This window comes from Pleurodeles waltl, chromosome 6 (assembly GCF_031143425.1).
Source record: "Pleurodeles waltl isolate 20211129_DDA chromosome 6, aPleWal1.hap1.20221129, whole genome shotgun sequence".
NCBI classification, from domain to species: Eukaryota; Metazoa; Chordata; class Amphibia; order Caudata; family Salamandridae; genus Pleurodeles; species Pleurodeles waltl.
The window spans coordinates 1,097,374,715-1,097,394,586 of NC_090445.1; the positions used below are offsets into that span (position 1 = coordinate 1,097,374,715).

At 43.6% G+C, this 19,872-nt stretch overlaps 1 protein-coding gene across 2 annotated transcripts in view; it reads right to left on the reverse strand.

The window, feature by feature from the left end:
* Positions 1 to 19,872, reverse strand: part of RASGEF1A (RasGEF domain family member 1A) — a 144,650-nt gene that overhangs the window by 15,562 nt on the left and 109,216 nt on the right. For both annotated transcript variants that reach the window (XM_069240201.1, XM_069240200.1), the window contains exons 3-7: positions 13,746 to 13,874; positions 5,993 to 6,130; positions 3,879 to 4,100; positions 2,779 to 2,853; positions 1,181 to 1,276 (exon numbers count right to left, since the gene is read on the reverse strand). In XM_069240201.1, coding sequence (XP_069096302.1) covers positions 1,181 to 1,276; positions 2,779 to 2,853; positions 3,879 to 4,100; positions 5,993 to 6,130; positions 13,746 to 13,874 — 660 coding nt within the window. The remainder of the gene's footprint in view (positions 1 to 1,180; positions 1,277 to 2,778; positions 2,854 to 3,878; positions 4,101 to 5,992; positions 6,131 to 13,745; positions 13,875 to 19,872) is intronic.

The following is a 19,872-nucleotide window of genomic DNA, read 5'->3' on the forward strand; positions in this document are numbered from 1 at the left end:
TGCCCGTTTTTAGCAGGCGAAGTGTTTAGGTGACAAATACTGGACCTGTGTGTGCCTGTAACACTAGTAATCCCGATGGAGCCTGTAACCGGAGTTACCAGGTCAATCCGAATTGGCGTTCCACATTTAGTGAGTGCGTAAATGTAACTGCAAGCCTCCAACTGTCTTTATTACTTGCAAACTACTGATTTTACAGTATCATTCGGTATAATGAGACTACAGTCATTCCAGAATATTACCCCCTCCTTGTCATACAAAGTCAGTATTTGTTACATACATTTCTAAACATAAGGCGCGAGCCCGGATCTTAATAGTGCCGAGGTTGTAAGAAAAGGAGCGATGCTCTTAACCAGAAGCAGTGCCAGGAGCTATAGGGTAAGCAGCAAGTGTCACACTCTGCCAGAGATGTAGCTATCCGGAGAAGAGGGGACCAGGAAGTAAAACCCGGGACTCCCTCATTTATTCATACACTCATTTTTTGCCAACACCAAATGCTTGTGTTCCCAAGCTGGATCTAGTAACATTCAGGCTGCTGTTGAGTAGGGGAGAAGAGACCTCCTTGTGGATATGTTTGACAAACGTACCATGTTGCATTACCAGTGTCTGTGCAGCTCACAGGCATTGTCTTCAAAGCGGGCTCGGTGTCAGAATGGAGATGGGGCTGTATCCCACCTTGTACTTGGTGTGCAGCGTGTGTTTCGGTGCCGCCAGGTGTGTCTTTCTTTCATCAAAGCCCATCCACACTGATGAGCTTCAAGCAAGTTAAAACCCGACTCAGAATGTTGATAATTTAGAACTGGTTTCTGGGGCTATCACACTTTAACTTGTGGTGATCTAAGCTACTTGTGCTGCCGAATGCCAAGTGTCCCCTAGTGAGCTAATTTGCAAGGAAGATTGTGTCTGGATTCTTAGGGGGCTGGGTGGAGAACACAGGTGCATGATGTCTGGATGACGTCGACGGGGATGTTTTATTTACACTGATTGATACCGTGGGGGATACTTGGTCTCTTAAGCATTACCTTCATGTGTCTTAGCAGCAGCCCGAGAAGACCCACCGAAGACAAACGTGGTCGAAACGCAGAAAGAGCACATTTCACGAAAACTGTGCAACGCACGTGGCCTGTGACATTGCAAGGACAATCCCATGCGCGCAAACACACGCATAACTCAATAAACTCACCCGGCAGATCTCAGTGGCCACCAGCATACTGAGGCAGTTAAACCAGTTGTCGTAGGCCTCCAGGTTGTAGGTCTTTCCCATGTCTGTACTTCGGCACTGAAAAGTGAGAAAGCAGTGATGTGAGCCACAGCAATACGGATGCAGCCCTGGCCTGCCAGCTCCTTTGTCACCACCAGAGTGTCTGGTAACCTGCAGCGTGCAAAGCTGAATCCAGACTAGAGGGAGGTGTAATAGACACAGGCAGACTGGCACGAGGCCCCACTTTATCAGACACCGTCAGCCAAGCCAGGGTCATAAGGCAAGTGAGCTGTGGATGCCGGAGGTTTGCTCCCACAGTTCCAATGGGAAAAGAACAACTACCAGTCATATATACGGGAGTTACTCTTGGATAAGAGCCTAGCACTAGCTGAGGTCACACCAAACACTGGAACACGTAGTAACTACACACAGAACAGAAAGTGTAGAAATAGATGGAGAGGCTGGTGGAGACAAGAAACTGGAAGCAAGAGTTATGGGGCGCACACTATCGGGTAAACAAACAGCAGATGGTGAAGAATAGGTGAGATGCAAAAACAGATTTGAGGAAAGAGGGGAGATGAGGAAGATGGACAGGAGGGAGACAAGTGAAGGAAAGATTGTCCAAGAAAAAGACAGATGGAAAATGACAAAGAAAATAGGGAGCAAGAAAGTAAGCTAATGATAAACTCAGAAATATATATTTTTCCTTCCACTAATGTAATATTGCTTTAGTCCAGATTACGGAGCCTCGCAAATGTTCACTTTTTCTTCCAAGTTTTCTGTAAATTACACAGTTTCGCTCACTTCATAGAATACAAAGGAAAAATCGAATTTGCACATGGAAACAGCACTCGCGAAGGCATGTAGGAGAATCATGGGACCGAGGGAAGAGAGCAAGAGATGCGTGAACAGGCAAAGCTGATCCATGTAGAAACAGAAGGGGTGATGCATGAAATACACAGACGACCGAGAAGCAAGACAACTGACCAGGACGTAAATAGAAGATTATATCATTATGTGGACCCCCTTTGGTTGAATGTGTGCGTTTCACATTAATATACAAATACAGAATGACAGTTGTCTATGCTATGCTGTGAAAATCAACCTCAATTTTTGTTATTTTTTTCCAAGTCATTTTGAACATGTCGAATCCTTTCTGTCAATTCCCTTTACCAATGTGTAGTGTAAATGTCCACAACAAAGAGACCCAATGTCCGACCTTTGACTACCATGCTCCATCTCGATTATGACTTAATTTAAGGTATTCCCCTTCCTCTTTAATGTGTCCTTTTTTCTCTTCCTCTTTAATGTGTTCTTTTTTCTCTTCCTCCTCCACCACTTATTACATATTTTGCTACAGTTAGTCTCCCTCCTCTTTCCTACTTTAAGGTAGTAACTTTATCCACCAACCATCGATCTACCCCCTGCACCTTGTTGGTGCCATTGTACACCCAAGAATTAGCTTTTTTAAATTCCATAAAACCAGACAGGGAATTACCTCACTCCCCCAAGAGAGTTCTTGGAGGTCCACTCAATGTCAGGTGCACACGTTAGGACACACTGCTGTCACATGTACATACCTTATGGTTATCCAGCGAGTCCATGTGGCAGACGATCTGCATTAAATCCTCTGGATAGATGTTCCTCAGTCGCTCCTGGGGAGGAAAGGTCAAAACGAAAATGATTAGGATAGTTCTAAGTGCAGATGCCACCGCCAAGCATTAATACACCAGAAAGATGGTGACCAGCCAAGTCCTCCAAAGATGTGTGCTTATGGCACAAGTGTCAGGATGGGGAGTACTAGATAGGTCCTAGAGGTTTAACTTTATGAATGGCATTAGCACATGAACAGCTAGTCTGTTTTAAATGGTGCCTGCTGTAGCCACTAGGAAGCTCTGAAATGATCAATTGAAATCGAATACTCGTTTATGAAGCACATTCTTCTAGGTTATGCCGACCTGATACCCAGCTATGCTTCACCCCCAGACTTGTCAACTCACACTGGTGGCACGTGTGACACATGGTCTCTTCACTTACCCCATGGCAAAAAGCCGATATCACACGGTGTGCTGGAACCCCTTGCACATAATAGGTTTCCAGCTCATTTGTGAATGCTCTGTACTGATGTGCTCCTTTTAAGCCACCCTAGGTTACTGAAGGGGACTCCAATGAGTTACTTTCTGTTGTCTGAGAGGGAAGGTGTGTATTTTTTAGGCAGGGCTGAGGGTCTAAAGACCCAGTGTCTAAGTTCCCATGTCGTCGCCAGGACCCCAACCACTCACATGGTGAAAATTAATGTAAGGTTATATGTCCATCCTAAATATTCCTAGGGTGCAGCATAACCTCAAATTGGGCAGTGTCTGACTATTCCTAAGCCACCACATATGACAACGCCTTCTGACTGAAGAATAATTTATGATGTGTAACCAATTAAAGGACACGCAACCTAGAATAAAAGATTAGTACTATGCCCAAGATACCAGTGTCTGTTGTTAGTCAAACCTAGAGGTTTCGGATTCCCCTCTAAAATCCAGAAGGTCTGAAGTAGTAGATCACAGACCGTAGAACGATGCCCCTTTTTTGCATCACCCTGAAACTCCTGGTCCCACACCCTCTCCAGAGATCCTCAAACCGGTTTCCAGACTCAAACTCTAAATCTCACGTTTTCCTACTGGCTCACCAGCTCGATGTAGGTCAGCTGCTGCGCCAGCACCGACGGCTCGCTGCACAGGCTCAGGATGTCCTTCGGCGCGGACTGGGGCTTGCTCTTCATGATCGTGCCCTTGTCAGGCACAGGCTGCCGGATCTTATCCCGAATGTCCTGAAACTGACCCCGGACAGCCAGCGCCCGCATCAGCGATTGCGTCATCTGAGAGATCGTCTTTTTCACGGTGGCATTCTCCTGTGGCCAGGTGAAAGGAGAAAGAAACGAGGATTAGCATCCACTGACAGCCACGGCCTCACACCGAACACCTGACTGAAAATAACAGATCTACTTAGAACAGCTTCGCACCAATAAACATAGAACAGGGTCATTTTTCCATACATCGCCAATCCAACACACTTACACAGCAATTGTGCTTTTAAATTGACAGGGATTACATCCACACATACTATAAAAATTAATTAGGATCTCAGCCACACGAGTAATAACTTCCGTGATCACGTGAGCAACTGTACTTGACGAGAGAGAGAGAGAGAGAGAAGGTGTCCACTTGGGGGGCGTGGTTGGCTGGGTCACTTTCGTATCCGTAACTGACCTTAGAAACTGTTAACAACGAAACTCAAATGCTTCTTGGAATGTGGCAGCAGTGCTTATTCATCAGATGTTCGTGGTATCGCTTCCTCTCTCCGCTTCCACACACCTGAAAAGCCGGTTTTTTTTCCAAACTCTCTTGACACTTAAAAAACAAGAGGTTCTACACCTGCTGGGCTCCAGCAATGTTCGCCGACTTATAAATAGCCCATCAACTGTTCAGAAGTGTAAATGGTATTTCGCAGCTGCCTTCGGATAATTTCTGACCCCAATTCCGGATGAGAGAAGGCGGATGTCGCTGTTACTTAGCTCTTTTACTTTTACAGAACAAAAATGTGACAATTTTATTGTCACTTTAAACACGAGGTAATTCCAAATAACTTTATTTTCGTCGGTCTCCATCACCTTCCCAGATTTACTTCAACTTCCAACAGAGGACTGCGAAGATGTGTTAAGTGTAAACAAACCACTTAAAGTCTGGGCTGGGTGCGCACTTAAAAATTTACATTATAAATCCTCATTTTAATTTAAAAGCTATAATAGAAGACAAGGAAGACAGACAATCTGACCACACTGCTTTATTTGATTTACTAAAACATATTCAGAAACAAGGTCTGTGGAGGGGGTCCTGGGTGGATGGCTAGGTTGGAGAATATGGCCAATATCAATGGTCGCCATGTGACTGGATGCTTTGGTTGAAGTCATGTTGGGCAGACTATAGGCATCTTTCTGTGCTTACATTTTAGGAATGGTACAGGGACCTGACACCCATGAATGTCCCATATCACTCATGGGCAGGAGGTTTGTGCAAGGTACGCACACTTGTCACTATACCGTGTACACTTACTGCGAATGATATCTGTTACGTGCTAGGCGGATTGAACGTCTTCCAGGGCAGAAACATTTCCACAAGCCTTCTGGGCATGCTAAGCCACACTAACTGCAGAGTATGTGACTAGCAGTTTAATCGTAACTGGAAGTGCACTGTTCATTCTTTTAAAGCACACTGGCTGAATTTGCCATGCATACATGTACACACTGCTACCCATTCGACTAACATACATTGCTCAGTTGGTACCAGTGGTGGACACAGGTACTTGTTTTTGGTGACTGGGACTTATTTTCATCATCAGACTCTGAATTAAAGGAAGAGAAAAGAATAGACAAGGGAGAAACAGCAACAAAGGAAGAAAGCAAGGATGAAAAGAACCTGAACATGCAAGTTCATGAGACAAAAGTATAGAGTAGTGGAAGAAAGACACGATGTGGAATCGAGACCAGGAACCCTTGCTATTTGGTAACACTGCCATTCGGTAGCACCACACCAGGCGACCAAGAGAATCTTTGGATCCCTGCACTTATATATATATATACATATACATATACACACACACACACACACACATACATACATATATATATATTTTTTTTTTTTAATGGCATGGCAGTGGTGCCATAGTTGTGCCTAGCCGCCCCAGCCTCCATCACATTTCAGACTCTAGGGTATATTTCCCAGGCTCCCGCGAGGTGGCATGTACCTCGTCGCACTGTGTGATCCTGTGCGCAATCTCCTTTAGTTCCCTCATGCTCTTCTCGTCCTGGAAGTCATATGGGAATGTCTCCGTCCACTCCTTCAGCAGCTGGATGATCTTGGCAGCAAAGGACTTGAGCTTGGCCTGCGGAGAGACGAGAGGCGGGTTTAGACATACCGAGGACGCTCATTGCAACTTAACAGACATTGCTACGAAGCAATGAAAACTTTCACACAGTGTGGGTGCAAATACACAAAGAACAGATCAATGGAGGGATTTCACTTCCAAGTTTTGAATATTTTAAAGCAGGCCTCTGAATATTATTACATTTTTATGACCTGGCCAAATGCCTTTTCAAATGATATTTCAAGATCAATTATACTAATCTTTACGAATACAACTTTTCTCTAAAATGTAAAAGCATTTTTCTTTTTCAGTACATTGCATAGATATAGAGTGAGAATGCATGAATGAAATGACTGTATGCTCTGCTCTACGCTCTTTGTAAACAACATTCAGACATTAAAACTCAATAAACACATAGCTATATCTCCATACACCCATCCTTTCAATTATCAAATGTGTAGTCTACAAATACACTGAGGAATTTCAACTGTAAGTACGAACAACTTGACCAATATCATTGTCTACAGTTAGGCCACTGTTACGGCGGCCCACTTCATAAAATGAACCACAGGCTTCCCTCACATCTGCATTAAACATCAAACCAGTTATTTAGCATTAATGTATACAATGCGTCTTTTTAAGGAGAACAACAACTAAACTTGCCCTTAGTGAAACGTTAACAGAATAAAAGGGATAGGTGCAAAGAGACACCCCAGTTATTCTCTAGTGGTCTCCTCTGAATGTGCCATGTTTCTGTTGGAACCATTTGCAGAAGCTGACAGGTAGTAAATGGAAGGAACACAAAGTTCGTACATTTGAGACCTGATGGTTTTAGAGATAATCCCACTCCAGAGAGGAACGACTTGGGACGTAAGCATGCCCCTTCCCCACAACACATTGGTGACAAACTAGTGAAGCTTTCAAAATGTGCACTGATAGAAAATCTGTGTGCATATGTTGGTCATACTTTACAATGGCAGAGCAATTTCATAGTATATCTGTGATTAGAAATGTTAGGATATTTCAGAGTGATGACATATTTACATGCCAATGTCAGGGTGTAGTAGGAGCAGCATATTTGTCACTTTGTATTGCACTAAAGATATTGATTTAATACAGAGTTTAAGCAAACTTTCATTAATAGAAGGATCCTACAATATGTTCCGAAAAAAAAACACTTTGGTTGCAGGAGGAAAAGTTTTTTTTTTTTTTTAATGATTCAGGGCCAAAATCGGCAGCGCCGCGCTCCATGAGTTCTGAAATGCAGGAATATCCTGTATTTACAAAACGAAGGTCCATCCCTCTGTTTCCCCCTGTGCCAGTGCTCACTTAACTGCCTAGTGCCAACGCAGCCACCCTTGAAGCCATGGTGCAGGGATGGCTGTGTTGCATGGGAAATTGTTTTTGTGCAGGAAGGGAAACCTTCCTGCACAAAAAAAAAAAAAAATCTTCAATGACGATTTGCTGTATGTGTGCTGCAGAATGTAGCTCACAAAGAATTAGCACAAAACGAGGAGAAATTAAAGCATTTCTCCTCATTGTGCCATCAACCCCACCCCTGGGGTGGCGTTAGCTTTTGGCGCTGCCACAGATTTATGGTTTCTTGTAAATATGGAGCAGCGTCACAATGCAATGGGTTTTGCTGTGGAACACCCACAGCAACAACCATTGTACGCCCCTTCCACGCAAAGTGCTGTGTGCGAAGGGGCCGTATTTATTAGGTGGCGTTAAGCCACAAAAAGTGGCTTAACACTGCCTTGTAAATATGACACAGTGCACAGCAACACGGCAGTGGCACTGAGGGCTTAAAAATATGCCCCATAGTTTCTACGACTGCTAGTGATCATCAGCTTCATGACAACACAAACCCCCTCTGTCTTCAAGATTAAACTCTTCGGGGATAAAATGTCAGTGGATAGGCCCTTTGACAGCAATGCTGCTATGCTACCATGCTGCTTGAAAAGTTGCATGCATAGAGGCCGCGACACACCCTGTAGCAGCTTTTAAACTACGTATTCCCAGCGCACAGACTGAGGATAAAATCAACTGCATAACTGTCCACGATCACCAATGGTGTGAGTGCCGAACCGTGATTTATACGTATGAGCAGTCACTCTCAATAATTTGGAGAAAGAGGATTCAAGTGAGTAGTAAAAGGTGTCTCATTTCGCTGGCCCCCAAGAGGTTGGTTCGACCTGCAGCAGGCTCTGATAAGATAACATGCTACACACAGATTGTGGCTGCAGTAACACAGAGTAGGAATCGACCATCAAAGTGCAGGGACTGGTGTCGCCAAAGCCCAGATATTCCTTATTGCTGATTTAGAAATACTGTTGAACACTATAGAGAACCAGATACTCTGACCTTCACAGGTACATGGCAGCAACATCTGGCCACTTGCAGGGTGCTGCGTTCTGGCTATCTCAAGGACAGACTAATGAGCTGGCTAGTGCTCTAGCCTGCCTACAAATGGTTTACATAAAGTACTCCTCAATTCTTGGAGAGAAGTTTACCAATGAAAAATGTATGTCCCCTTTGCCACTGCAGGGCCTTGTACACAACAGAATTTATAAACTATGAAGAAGAACGGGCAGCAAGCAGCAGGGCAGTAATTGATCCCCAGTTGCTTCTCATGGTATAGCACTGGCTAATTTCCAGAATGAAACACTTTCAAGAGTATCAAGTGATGTCTACTGTCCAAGAAGAGAAAACAACATTTGGAAAGTCAAGGGCGAGTTTTGTAAGCGGTTCCCCAGGCCGTTCATTGACTCTTCCGTATACAGCGACTGGTGATTGCCCATCACTGCTTGCAGGATTCCTGCAAATACGAAGAACATTCGGTGCAGAATTAACAGCAGAAGCAGCAAAGTGTTTAAGTGCTTTGGCCCATACATCAAAGCACACAATGATCCACACAGGTTCATGACCGAATCATAATATTCATACTAATCCATAATTGTATCCAGCTGGCTACCAGCCAATGCATACCTTTACTAAACACTATAGTCTACTCCAATTGTTTTCTATTCAGTCTGATTCATATCTAGAGAATATGAAACACAACCAAATACACAACTTTGACGCCGATCAGTGATAATCTTAAAGCTGAAAAATCTAACCTGTAAAACTGTGAAAACTTCTGGCCACGATGTCAACTGACTCGCCTCAAAGCGCAACATTTCAGAAAGACAGCTGGTTGTTCAAGCACGCCAAGGCCTCCGTCTCCTCTCTGCCCTGACAGTGTAGGGCAAACCTACTCTGACACTAAATCTTACGCACAGCCGGGAAAAGGGGTTAAAGCTTTCCATGAGCCACATTTTATCACATGGGCACCATGCTAGTTTGTAAACAAGATGTTCTCGGGAAGGACAAAGTGATAACTGCTAGATCGGGGCAGGCAGCCAAGATTGCAGTCCTCGTGTCTCTGACAGGAAGCTGCAATGAGCCCTTAGAGTCTAGTGACGCACTCGGCGGTCGAGATAACAGCAGCAGCTAGAAGTTAGTTACAGCACCGAGCACAACAGCTGCACCAGTTGCGATGGTGCCACGGGCTTTAGGCCGGCTAGCCCATGTGGCGGCATTACTTCGCCCGCATTTGTATCACGCTTGCAGCTGGTGTCTACACTTCCTCCGGGACACATCCATCTCATTTTTCAGATGAACGCTACTTATACACACATAAACATATGGCACAATATATACTTCCAATCAAACACAACCAAGAAACAAATTCGACTAGGATGTGTAATCGGCAATTTCATTGCGAGGTTGTGTAATATAATTGCCATTCTGTTATTACAAATAGATTTATACATATCAACATTTTGGGAAATTCCTTCAGACCTTATACCATGTATCCCTGTTTTTATGCGCCATTCTTCTATAATAATAAAACTAGTGGTCATTACCAAGTGATGTGTAATTCACCATTTCATAAGACCTACCCAATACTCTAAAAAAGTATTCATTAGTTCATAGATAGACGAAGGTAAAAAATAAAAAAAATAAAAAAAAACATTCATTTTTCCCCATTCACTATACCTCTTCATAAGTCATAATACGAGAGGCAATCGAATCTAGAAACTTTTACAACAAACCACCTTCATTTCCAAAGCTATAGCGCACAAAGCAGGCATGGGGCCCAGTGGAAGGCACAACGTTAATTTGGACTCCAATAAAAAAATTAAAAAAACGTGTTGGTACTCTCATCCAATGTGCGCTGGTCCTTTCAGGAATGTTGCAACGTAAAATGGTACTTATTATCAGGTTTCAAGCGTGGCGAGGGAGAAGGGGTCCTATGACTCACAAGAGGCTAAGATGGTCACTATACACCAAGTTTTTCTCAACACTAGTAAGGAATAACATACTTAATTCATCTCTATCTATGGTTTGTGTATTTGTTTCTCACAACAGTTATAAACCAAAGTATTTAACAAGAGCACGAGCAATTTTAAATTGGTGCAGGGAAATAAGAAGAAATAAAAAAAAAAATGGCACTAAGGTATGTTTCAATTGTGCATTCTAGTTTTTTGAAAATTATCTTGACTCTTCTATAATCTTACTCAAAGCGTCCCCAGTTGCAACCTATTATCTGCCAGTCAGGCCTTCTCCAAAACCTCCTCTCACCACATCAAGCATTCAACTTGCTATGCCCTTCACTGGAGCTCGCTTCTTGTGTGCTCCTCAGTGTCTGCATTCAACCTGCGCTCCAACTTAACCTTCACAAACTAGAAGGGTTAAACTACCAGTAGCATCATCTGCACCCCCAGAAGCCAGCAAAATTGAAAATTCAAGACATTTACAATATATCCAAAACATTTAACGGTTGTAATGGTCATCACCAAAATACCCATCTACCTTATATGTGGATACACCGATGGCGGCAGAAATCCCGTGAACATAAGCATATCTTGAAGACATGCGCCTGGAGGTCAATCAGTATTGATGCTGTGGTGAGAAAAACAGAACCTTCCGGTGCAGCGCAAGATCACCGCAGCAGACCTGCTAAAACACTAGCCTTGGTCTTTACAGATCTGTCCTTCTCAAAGCATTCTCTCTTGGTCAATTGGTCCGTGCATATGCACAGCCAGAAGTTCGCGCAGCACATTTTGGAGCACCCAATCTGAACATCACTCAACACCTACGCATGCAGGCCCCTCTATAAATCCACACTCTACCAAATAAGCGCAGCACATGGGTTAGTGTGTCTGAGTCGAAGATAAGCATATGTGCAAACACAGCTCGGCCTCTCTGCTTCACTCCATACTTGAGTGCAGCAAAAGATTTGCTACAACATTCCTGAAGTACCGCTCCGAACCAGGGGCTTAGCTTCAGGGAGGTATATGGGGCGTTACACCCCCTAATAAATGTATTATTTATTTAATAAATAGTCGGGTACAGGAGCTTCCAGTTGGGTATGGCAAGATGTCTGTTCGACTTCCCATGAGATTTTTAAGTACTCGGACAAAACCACTTATGTATCTGTTTTTAAGGTCTTAAAACATGGTTATTTTACAAAATACACTTTTAAGTACCCTCATAATCTACAGTCCTTTCCCATTCAACTGGCCCTTAACACCCCACCCCTCCCCCATGCGCTGGTTATATTATAAAGATTAACATTATATGACACGGAAAGTTTGAAGTACATATCCCCTTCCCCCACCCCCCACATTCTTACTGACCACCCTGCGCCCTTGCTCCGACCCTAACGCACAACACCCAAACTCTTCCCATATAAGTTTATTTGTAAACACATTCACTTTACTAACGACACAGAACGAAAAGATTAGCATCTTACTCGACCACCCAGCAGCGCTATGGCTGCTCAAGAGGAAAGAGGAGCTTCAGAAATGTTAGAACTCAAGATACGACGCCGCCGCCCCACCCCCGGGTGCGTCAAAAAACACTCAACTAAATAGAAATTACTACATTCCCATTTATCACCCCTCTTCCCATAGCGTCCCCCACCCCATGCTACGGAGACTTAAGTGGTTCATTCCATCGCACGCGCGCTCCTCTTTTGGACATGAAACAGGTGCCACCGTGGCTCGAGCGAAGGATGCTTCGGTGGTTAGGTTCCTTGTAACAAAGCCAAGCGGTGTGAGTCAAAGGCCTCGGAACGCGCGCGGGACAGACGGGGGCGGGGGGCAGTATGTCTGCTCCCAGCCGCAGCCTGACAGCTGTTGGCACGGTGCGCGCCGGACTTCAGAGGCCGGAATGCAGTTAAAACTGCGCAAGAATGCAATGCAGCCGAGCAGAGGGGCTTGAGCGTGAGAGAGCACAGAGTTCAGCACTGCGACTCCCGCGCCGCAGCCGCGCGCTAAGATGACGGCCAAGGCCAAGGAATGATTGAAATGGTCCTAAGAGGCCCAGAACCGCGGAACGACGCCAAGACCCATCCACTCTTAGACTCCACAGAAAGAATGCCAGCCTACTGCGCCAACTTGCACCAAATGATAAATGCTTTATTTGTGGTCGGGCTTCTTGGATAGCGCATTCCGGGGAGAAAAGAAAAAAAAAATCAGCAAAACTGGTTTAATCGAAAATACGTGCCCCTGCGACCACAAATGTAAACTTTGAAAAGTTAAAAAGTTCAAATAAAGCCTATGCTGAGTTGAGAGCATTAATTTTACGAACCTTTTAAAGTGCAACCATCCCGTTTTGTTTTACCTGCAAGCCCAAAGAGCACATGCAATAACAGTTCTTCTTCGTCCCCTTCCGTTCCTCTCATTAAAAAAATGAGGCATTCATGCCTCCACAGACACTTCCCTAAGCCTAAATTCCTGTAAAAAATATACTTAACCGAAACCCCACCTCTCCCTCCTGGTACATATAGCTCTGGTGCACCTCATTTCGTAATGAGAAGAACAGGGAAGGGGATGAAGTGGTAATGCATAGATTACTTACCGGTATTGTCATTACACTCAGTTAAAACTTCCCTAATCGGATCATTACATCCCTTCCACGGCCTCAGGTACTTAATTCAAATGATTATGAAGCTCGGTACATTCCAGGCTGGTTCCAGGTAAGCCAAAGCTATATGAGAAAGGAGGGGTTTGTGTTAAGTATATTTTTTTTACAGGAATTTGGGCTAAGTAAGGGTCCGTGGAGGCATGAATACCTCATTTCGTAATGATCCGAACAGAGAAGTCTGGACTCGGAGTAATGACATTACCAGTAAGTAATCTATGCAATATGTAGCAAAACAGTTATAAAAACCTGGTAATAGTGTAAATGTGACAATTAATTGTTGCTTCATTTTTGGCAACTGTATTTTTTTTGTAACTCATTTGGCAATTGAAAAAAAAATAGTGACAAGTTGCATACTGCTCATCTCTTGCTACAAACTTAGCTCTGGGTTGAAAATCCCCAATAACAATCCTCACAGCAGCTGCATAGTTTACGGACGAGGGCACAGAGACAGATTGGTGTGAGGAAAGCTTGTGCTGCTGTGGATCCTGATATGTGGACAAGTTGGGTGAAGTGACCTCAAATTTAGGCACTCAGTTCACTACATTTAATTATTATTATTATTATTTTTTTAAAACAAAAAACCCTAAAAGTACCACAAAATAGTAAATGAAAATATTAAGGAGGCTCAATTACTGTTTAAGTCAGTTTGTGCAGTTACCTTGTCAGCGTCCACTCCAGTCTCCAGATGCTGTTTTTGCTGGATGCAAATTTGACCAACTTTGGCCAGCAGCTCATGAGGATGAATGAAGACTCGAGAGCTCAGAAGGAATGTAAAGATGTAAGTCCGCTACAGAGATGGAGAGATGAACAACAAAGCATCAGCATCAGAAGGGGTATCCATGCCAAGCACATTCCACACACAACTATAACAACTAAAAGCTACCATGGACATAGCAGGGTCCACAAAGTCCTCAGCAACCACCACAAACTGCCTCGAGAGCAGACAGCATTACCCCTACCAACCACCAAGAGGCAACATTAAGAAAGCAGGAACCAACACTTATCACGCTCACTACAACCTATTCCTGACATACCATGAATATACACTACTCATACGTACTGTAAACTACTCCCTGAAGCAGTAGGGACCTCATACCATCTGCCACATACCCAGAGATATTAGGACCCCCCCCCAAACTCCACACATACCTATTCCAGAGATAGCATATTTCTCACATTTTAACCAATAAGGGATCTCACCCTGCGTTAGCAGAGTCTTTACAATGCTCAAAACCACTACCACCTTTAATGGTAGTAAGGCCCACTCACTTCCTGGTTACCTAGAACTAGCAGGGTCTTCAACGCTGCTCAGATCCACAACTCCATTCACCAAGCTCTGGCACGGCACAGTCACTCGACAAACACATCAGTGCCTTCAACCAGAAAGAAATAGTAGCTTCCCCATACCCAAAGTTCACCACCTCACTCCCACCCCCACTACTGGCAGTTGCCAGTAGGTAGCTATAGTTAGGTTCTAGTTTCCACAGGAAAAGCGATTTTTGACTTGGCTATATCTTTGGTGCTGTTTGACTAATCTTCATGAAATTTACCCCCCCCCCCCAAAAAAAAAATAAGTGTCCTCTAGAGTCTTGTTGGGCATGGAAAGGTTCCGGGTGATTAGAGAAAAAGGTGGGAGAGGAGGAGTGTGGAGAAAGTGCAAAAAAGTGTGTTTCCCATGTTAATTTCCATAGAGGTTTTAGACACAACAACAGCCTGAACCGCTGGACAGAATTAGACAAAATTTGGCAGAAAGGTAGCTGTTGGTCCGGAAGGGCCCTTTTTTCGTTATTTGGTGTATAACACTGGAAAAAACAAAGGTTACAGGGACGTTACAGTTAGATTCAGATTTTATACGCACAAACCATTAAAATGGTTCAGCTGTCATACTTCGAGTTATTTCAAGTAACTATAACTTGTGCCCTATGGTAACGAAGTATAACTCGCGCCCTCGTCATGCACTGAAAATGACCCCCATTATTACATCACTTATGACATCTTCTGTAACATCATTGTTATTATCACGCTAACATTTGCGGTAAATTATTGATTAGAAAACTGTGCATGGAGAGGACGCAAGTTATATTACCTTAAGGCACGAGTAATAGTTATTTGAAATAACTAACAGCTGAATTTTGATGGTTTCCCTGTAACCGTAGTTTTTTTTTTTTTTTTTAAATGAATCTCTCCCTCTCTCTCTCTCTCACACTCTCCCTCTCCGATACCTCATTCCAAATAGTTACTGGATAGGCAGAAACTTTTTGAGGAAGGGAAATTAATTCCTCACACATATCATTCAATGAATATACTATCAATATTTTAATCCACTTCAGTACTGTTTGAGGGGCACTGAAGCTTTTTTTTTTGGAGAGACAGGAGACAGGAACAAAAAAGCAGCATTTGGAAGACTTTGACCAAACACAGACATGCTTGAGTTTAGAGAGGCCGGATATGGTTTCCGCTGTAGCTTTCTTGGGCACAGTTTTTTAAGTCAAGCATGCAAACACAGCTTTTCTGAAGTGTTGGTACTGATGTGGGCTTTTAAGCCTGCCACCCCACGCCAATCACTTTCACTGGTTCGTGAGCTTGCCTTTCAAAAACCCTTTGATGGCCTTGGTAAATTCTTTAGGTTTGTCCTGCCTTCGGGCATTTGTTACTGCCTTGGGGACTGACCCCTTTACACGGATAATTGCACGTTTGCCGATATGTTTGACTGCAGGCGGACTTCTTTTTCCTTTTCTGTCTTTCCTTCATGCTCATGATGCTTTTTTTTTTTTTTTTTTTTAAAGTTATATAGACCATATGTCGGGTGGCATAAGCATTCTTGAAACGGACGCTGAGCTGCTCCACGCGTCATCAACACCCCTTTATGCTAGCCCTGCCGCCTTTGTGTGTGAAACATTTGCTTCAAGGCGGGCCACATTCAGGCTGCGACCGCAACTCTGTTTGAGTTCAATGTGTGTTTTCTTTCCCGGCCTCTTTTCCCACAGCTAGCAGTCACGTGACCTGGCTGGGATTAGTTCTCATATGCCAACAATTACTGTACGGCTGCACATTAAGTTTTCTTTTTTCTGACTGAGGCCTGTGATCAGTGAACAAGTTACAACAGTATGTGCGTGCGTGTGTTGCGTGCGTGTGTTGCAGAGTGAAGGGGGGAGTATATCAAATGCATATTTACCTTGGGAACTGACACGAAGCAGGAGTGACTAAAGTCCGGGCAACTCCACCCGCGCTAGGATAGCGGGAACTGAGCAGAGGAACTGTAAGTAGTTGCAGATCAAGAGCGATTGAAAGTGGTCGCTAGAAAGGTTTTCTGTTTGGCGAAGGCGTTAACATTCTTTCATCTGGGATCCCTATGTTTAAAAGCCCTTACAGGTATTTGAGGCCCCAGTTCCATTCCAAAGCTCGAGTGAGGGGCGTGTGAAATGAGTTTTGGTCTTGGTTCAGTTTACTGTAAGCAGGTGTCGCAAAAACAAATATGCATTGGCAAAGGCAAAAGTTTTGGCACTGGCTGCCAACCTTTTGGCTCTCTTAGTGTTCGCTTGGTTTTGCTATGGTGTATGCAAAATTGTTTTGCAGGGGAAGACGCTGGTCCTCAATTGAAGAAAAAAAAAACACACACACGAGTGATTGGCTAAAAGCAAAAATAGCGTAAAAAATGTAAAGCAAGCTTGTGGGAACTACTTTGTGTGTATGTGCTGAGCGTGATAGTAGTATGCTGTCACTCACACTGTTGGCCATTGACTTAAACGGGCTGACCCATGCCCCATAGTTATGCTGTAGTGGGTGGGAGAAAAATGTGAATAACACAATTAACGATCAATGGATGAAGAGGGTTTGGCTGAAAGCCCCTTTAAGGAAATAATATTTTATAGATATGTTTTTTGTAAAATACAAATGTCTTGGCTAGTGCCTGACCTAAAAACAATTTAGGACTGCACACATTTTGGTGTGAGAGTCATGGAGGCCAGGCATTATATATGGGTCATAGATCTCGAACTGTTGCCTACTCAAAGCTACTTCAGTTCAAACAAAACTTTAAATGGTTCGATTGGACTCGTTCCAGAACTAAAACAATATTAACACTTATTTGATTACACGCTATAATAGGAGCAATTGCAAGCAGCACAACATGCCCCAGGACGTTTTATCTCAGTCTTTTTACTTTCTGATTGGAAGTTTTTTGGAAGCCTAAACTTTTCTACTCCCAGCTAGAACCTGGTGGCAAATGCTAATGCAAAGACAATGGTGCATTCACTGAACAAACATCTAAGGTTTTGGCAATAATTATGCTATATTGCTCCATTCTATCCTGCCAACAACCTTATTATCACAATATTTACTGGTTTCTACAATCTACTTGCACACACATTTGCCTTTCCTGGCCATCTTGAACTGACCCACTATCCTGCTATGAAGATTTCTAGAGAGACTTTAGGCATATGGCAGTCTCATTTACATGGCAGGCACCTATGACTGTTCACCAGCACCAACCGGTCATTCCTACAGAGGCAGTAAGCCTTTTCAATATGTCCTAGCAGACCAGTTCTGCTCTGTGGTCCTAGCAGACCAGTTTTGCTCTGTGGCAGTGGGTGCCTCCTTGTAGAATTCAGATTCCTATGGCCAGAGGTCTCCAGAAAATTACAGCGCCAATGGAAATCGACATCCTTTCAATTCTTCCTCCCTCTTCAGCTGCAGGTTCAGAGGTAAACATATGTAGCAGGGAAGATGTGGCAGGGAAGATGCAGCATGGGAGTTATTACTGGGAGTCGCACACACAGGAACAGAAGCAAGCTCTCCACATTTAGAAGAATGCATCCTTATCACTCATACTGTGTAAACATTCCATTCGTTTTTGATAATTTGCATCGATTTTAGAGGATTGATCGATTTCAAAGAGACTGCCTGCGGATCAAGAAGACTTGAAAAAGTAGGAAGCGGCTTGATAGAGATGACATAAGGGGTCAGTGGGAAAACGGTGCAAAATACAATAACTTTCCTCAATGCAGGCTTCAGTGCAAGGATGAACGTTTGCTTTGGAGTAGAACATTTATTTGCATTTCTGGTTGCTTAAGGCCTGGGTGAACAACCAGTGCCTAATTACAGCAGACATTTGCTTTGGCTTAGCTCTGGAACTCTTTCAAGAGCAGCTACACTTAAAGGGGATGCTTGCAGTATGTCGGGACTGACAGAATAATAGACTGTTGTACATGTTGCTTGAAAGACCCGTAACTGTCAACTGTAAGAAACACACACAAACACACAAAATGGCTCTGCTAACACTGCAAGGGTGTGTCACTAGCAGTACGCTCTCCCTTTCCTATGCCTGCCACGCCCTTAAGCAGGAAGAGCCATTGGTTTGCATAGATTGGCTGATCTGAGCTAGTATGGGCAAGGACAGCGCTACACTTGGAAAACACCACCCCTCAATCATTCATTAAAATTTAAATCCGAGTAATCAAATAAGTGTGCTCAAGTTTATCCATTTCAGGCAAGTAATTCAGCTAATCATTTTGATATTGCTGTGCAAATCCAGTTGAGGTAAAGTGAAGTACTTTACATAGTAATATGGAAGGCATTTTACTATGCCGCAAAAAAAGGGTAGAGTGGTAGCTAGCAAAATTGGTTACAGGTGGCCATCAAGTGGACGCCAACAATGGTGACCTACAAAGGAAGATTTTAGGGGACCGCTCTTAACTTTTCCACAAATTGAACAGTGAAGCGTATCCAAATTTACAGTATGATAAATATAAATACAACTTAATTTTATTAATCAAATTCTGTGTTAGATCTGCTCCCTTTAAGGTTAGACCTGTTGGTGAGGTGAGGCAGGCAGTCTCACACAGCATCAAGAGGTGAGGGATGCCATCAGAGGGTGGCATCTGTGCCCAAAAAGTACCAACCTAGTTACACTCCTAAGTAGATTATCATGGAATATATTTATGTGAACTGTGGTTTAATTTCCTGAGAAAGCCCTAAATGCGTGAAATGAAAATAAAAAAAAAACAAAACAAAAAACAACATATCTATGTAAACTCCTCTTCACGATCAGTGACAACTAAGCCAAGATCCAGCTGGCTCAAAGACCTCTCATCAGCAGGGCCTTCGTGCCGTGGCAGTTGCTCAAACACTACAGTCGTGCCAATTCGCTCCCCAAAAGATCTTACATTGTTGTTTTCACAAGTGAGTGGAGTTTAACCACAAGGCCTCTCTGGTTCCTTCTTCTGATCCTGTGGGCTCCAGGTTCCCAGACCACAGAGTTTCATACGGCGCGCCGCAGTCTTGCAACAGTTCAAAACACGCGAGAGAATTACTGCAAGACCATCAGTGGCCATTGTGCTGGAGGTCGGTAGAACGCCCTCCTCGGCCATGTCTGCTCAGAGTGGAAATTTACCAACAGCCTGTGTCGGCGGCAATTCAATGTCAGCCATCAGAAATGAGGCGACAGAAACTGACGTGATAACAGGCATAAGCGAATCTGGGTCTACCCGGTCAAAAATATGAATGCAATTAAAAAAAAAAAAAAAAAAAAAACAAGATAGTTGACAATTCTGAAAGGCCCGGCAGTTTTCGCTTAAAAGTCGCTAAAAGAAAAACATATGGGCTGTACCTACTCTAAGGCTTAAAGAGCAACGTAACTACAAACCATACTTTTTAAAAGGACGTGCTGCCATAGTCCTTCTTCAAGCCCTTCATTACACATTTTTTCTTTTTACTTCTTATTTATTACGCTCCGGTTTAGCACTACGGCGGCTTGAATCTTCTGCTCACACTGCATTAATTTATGT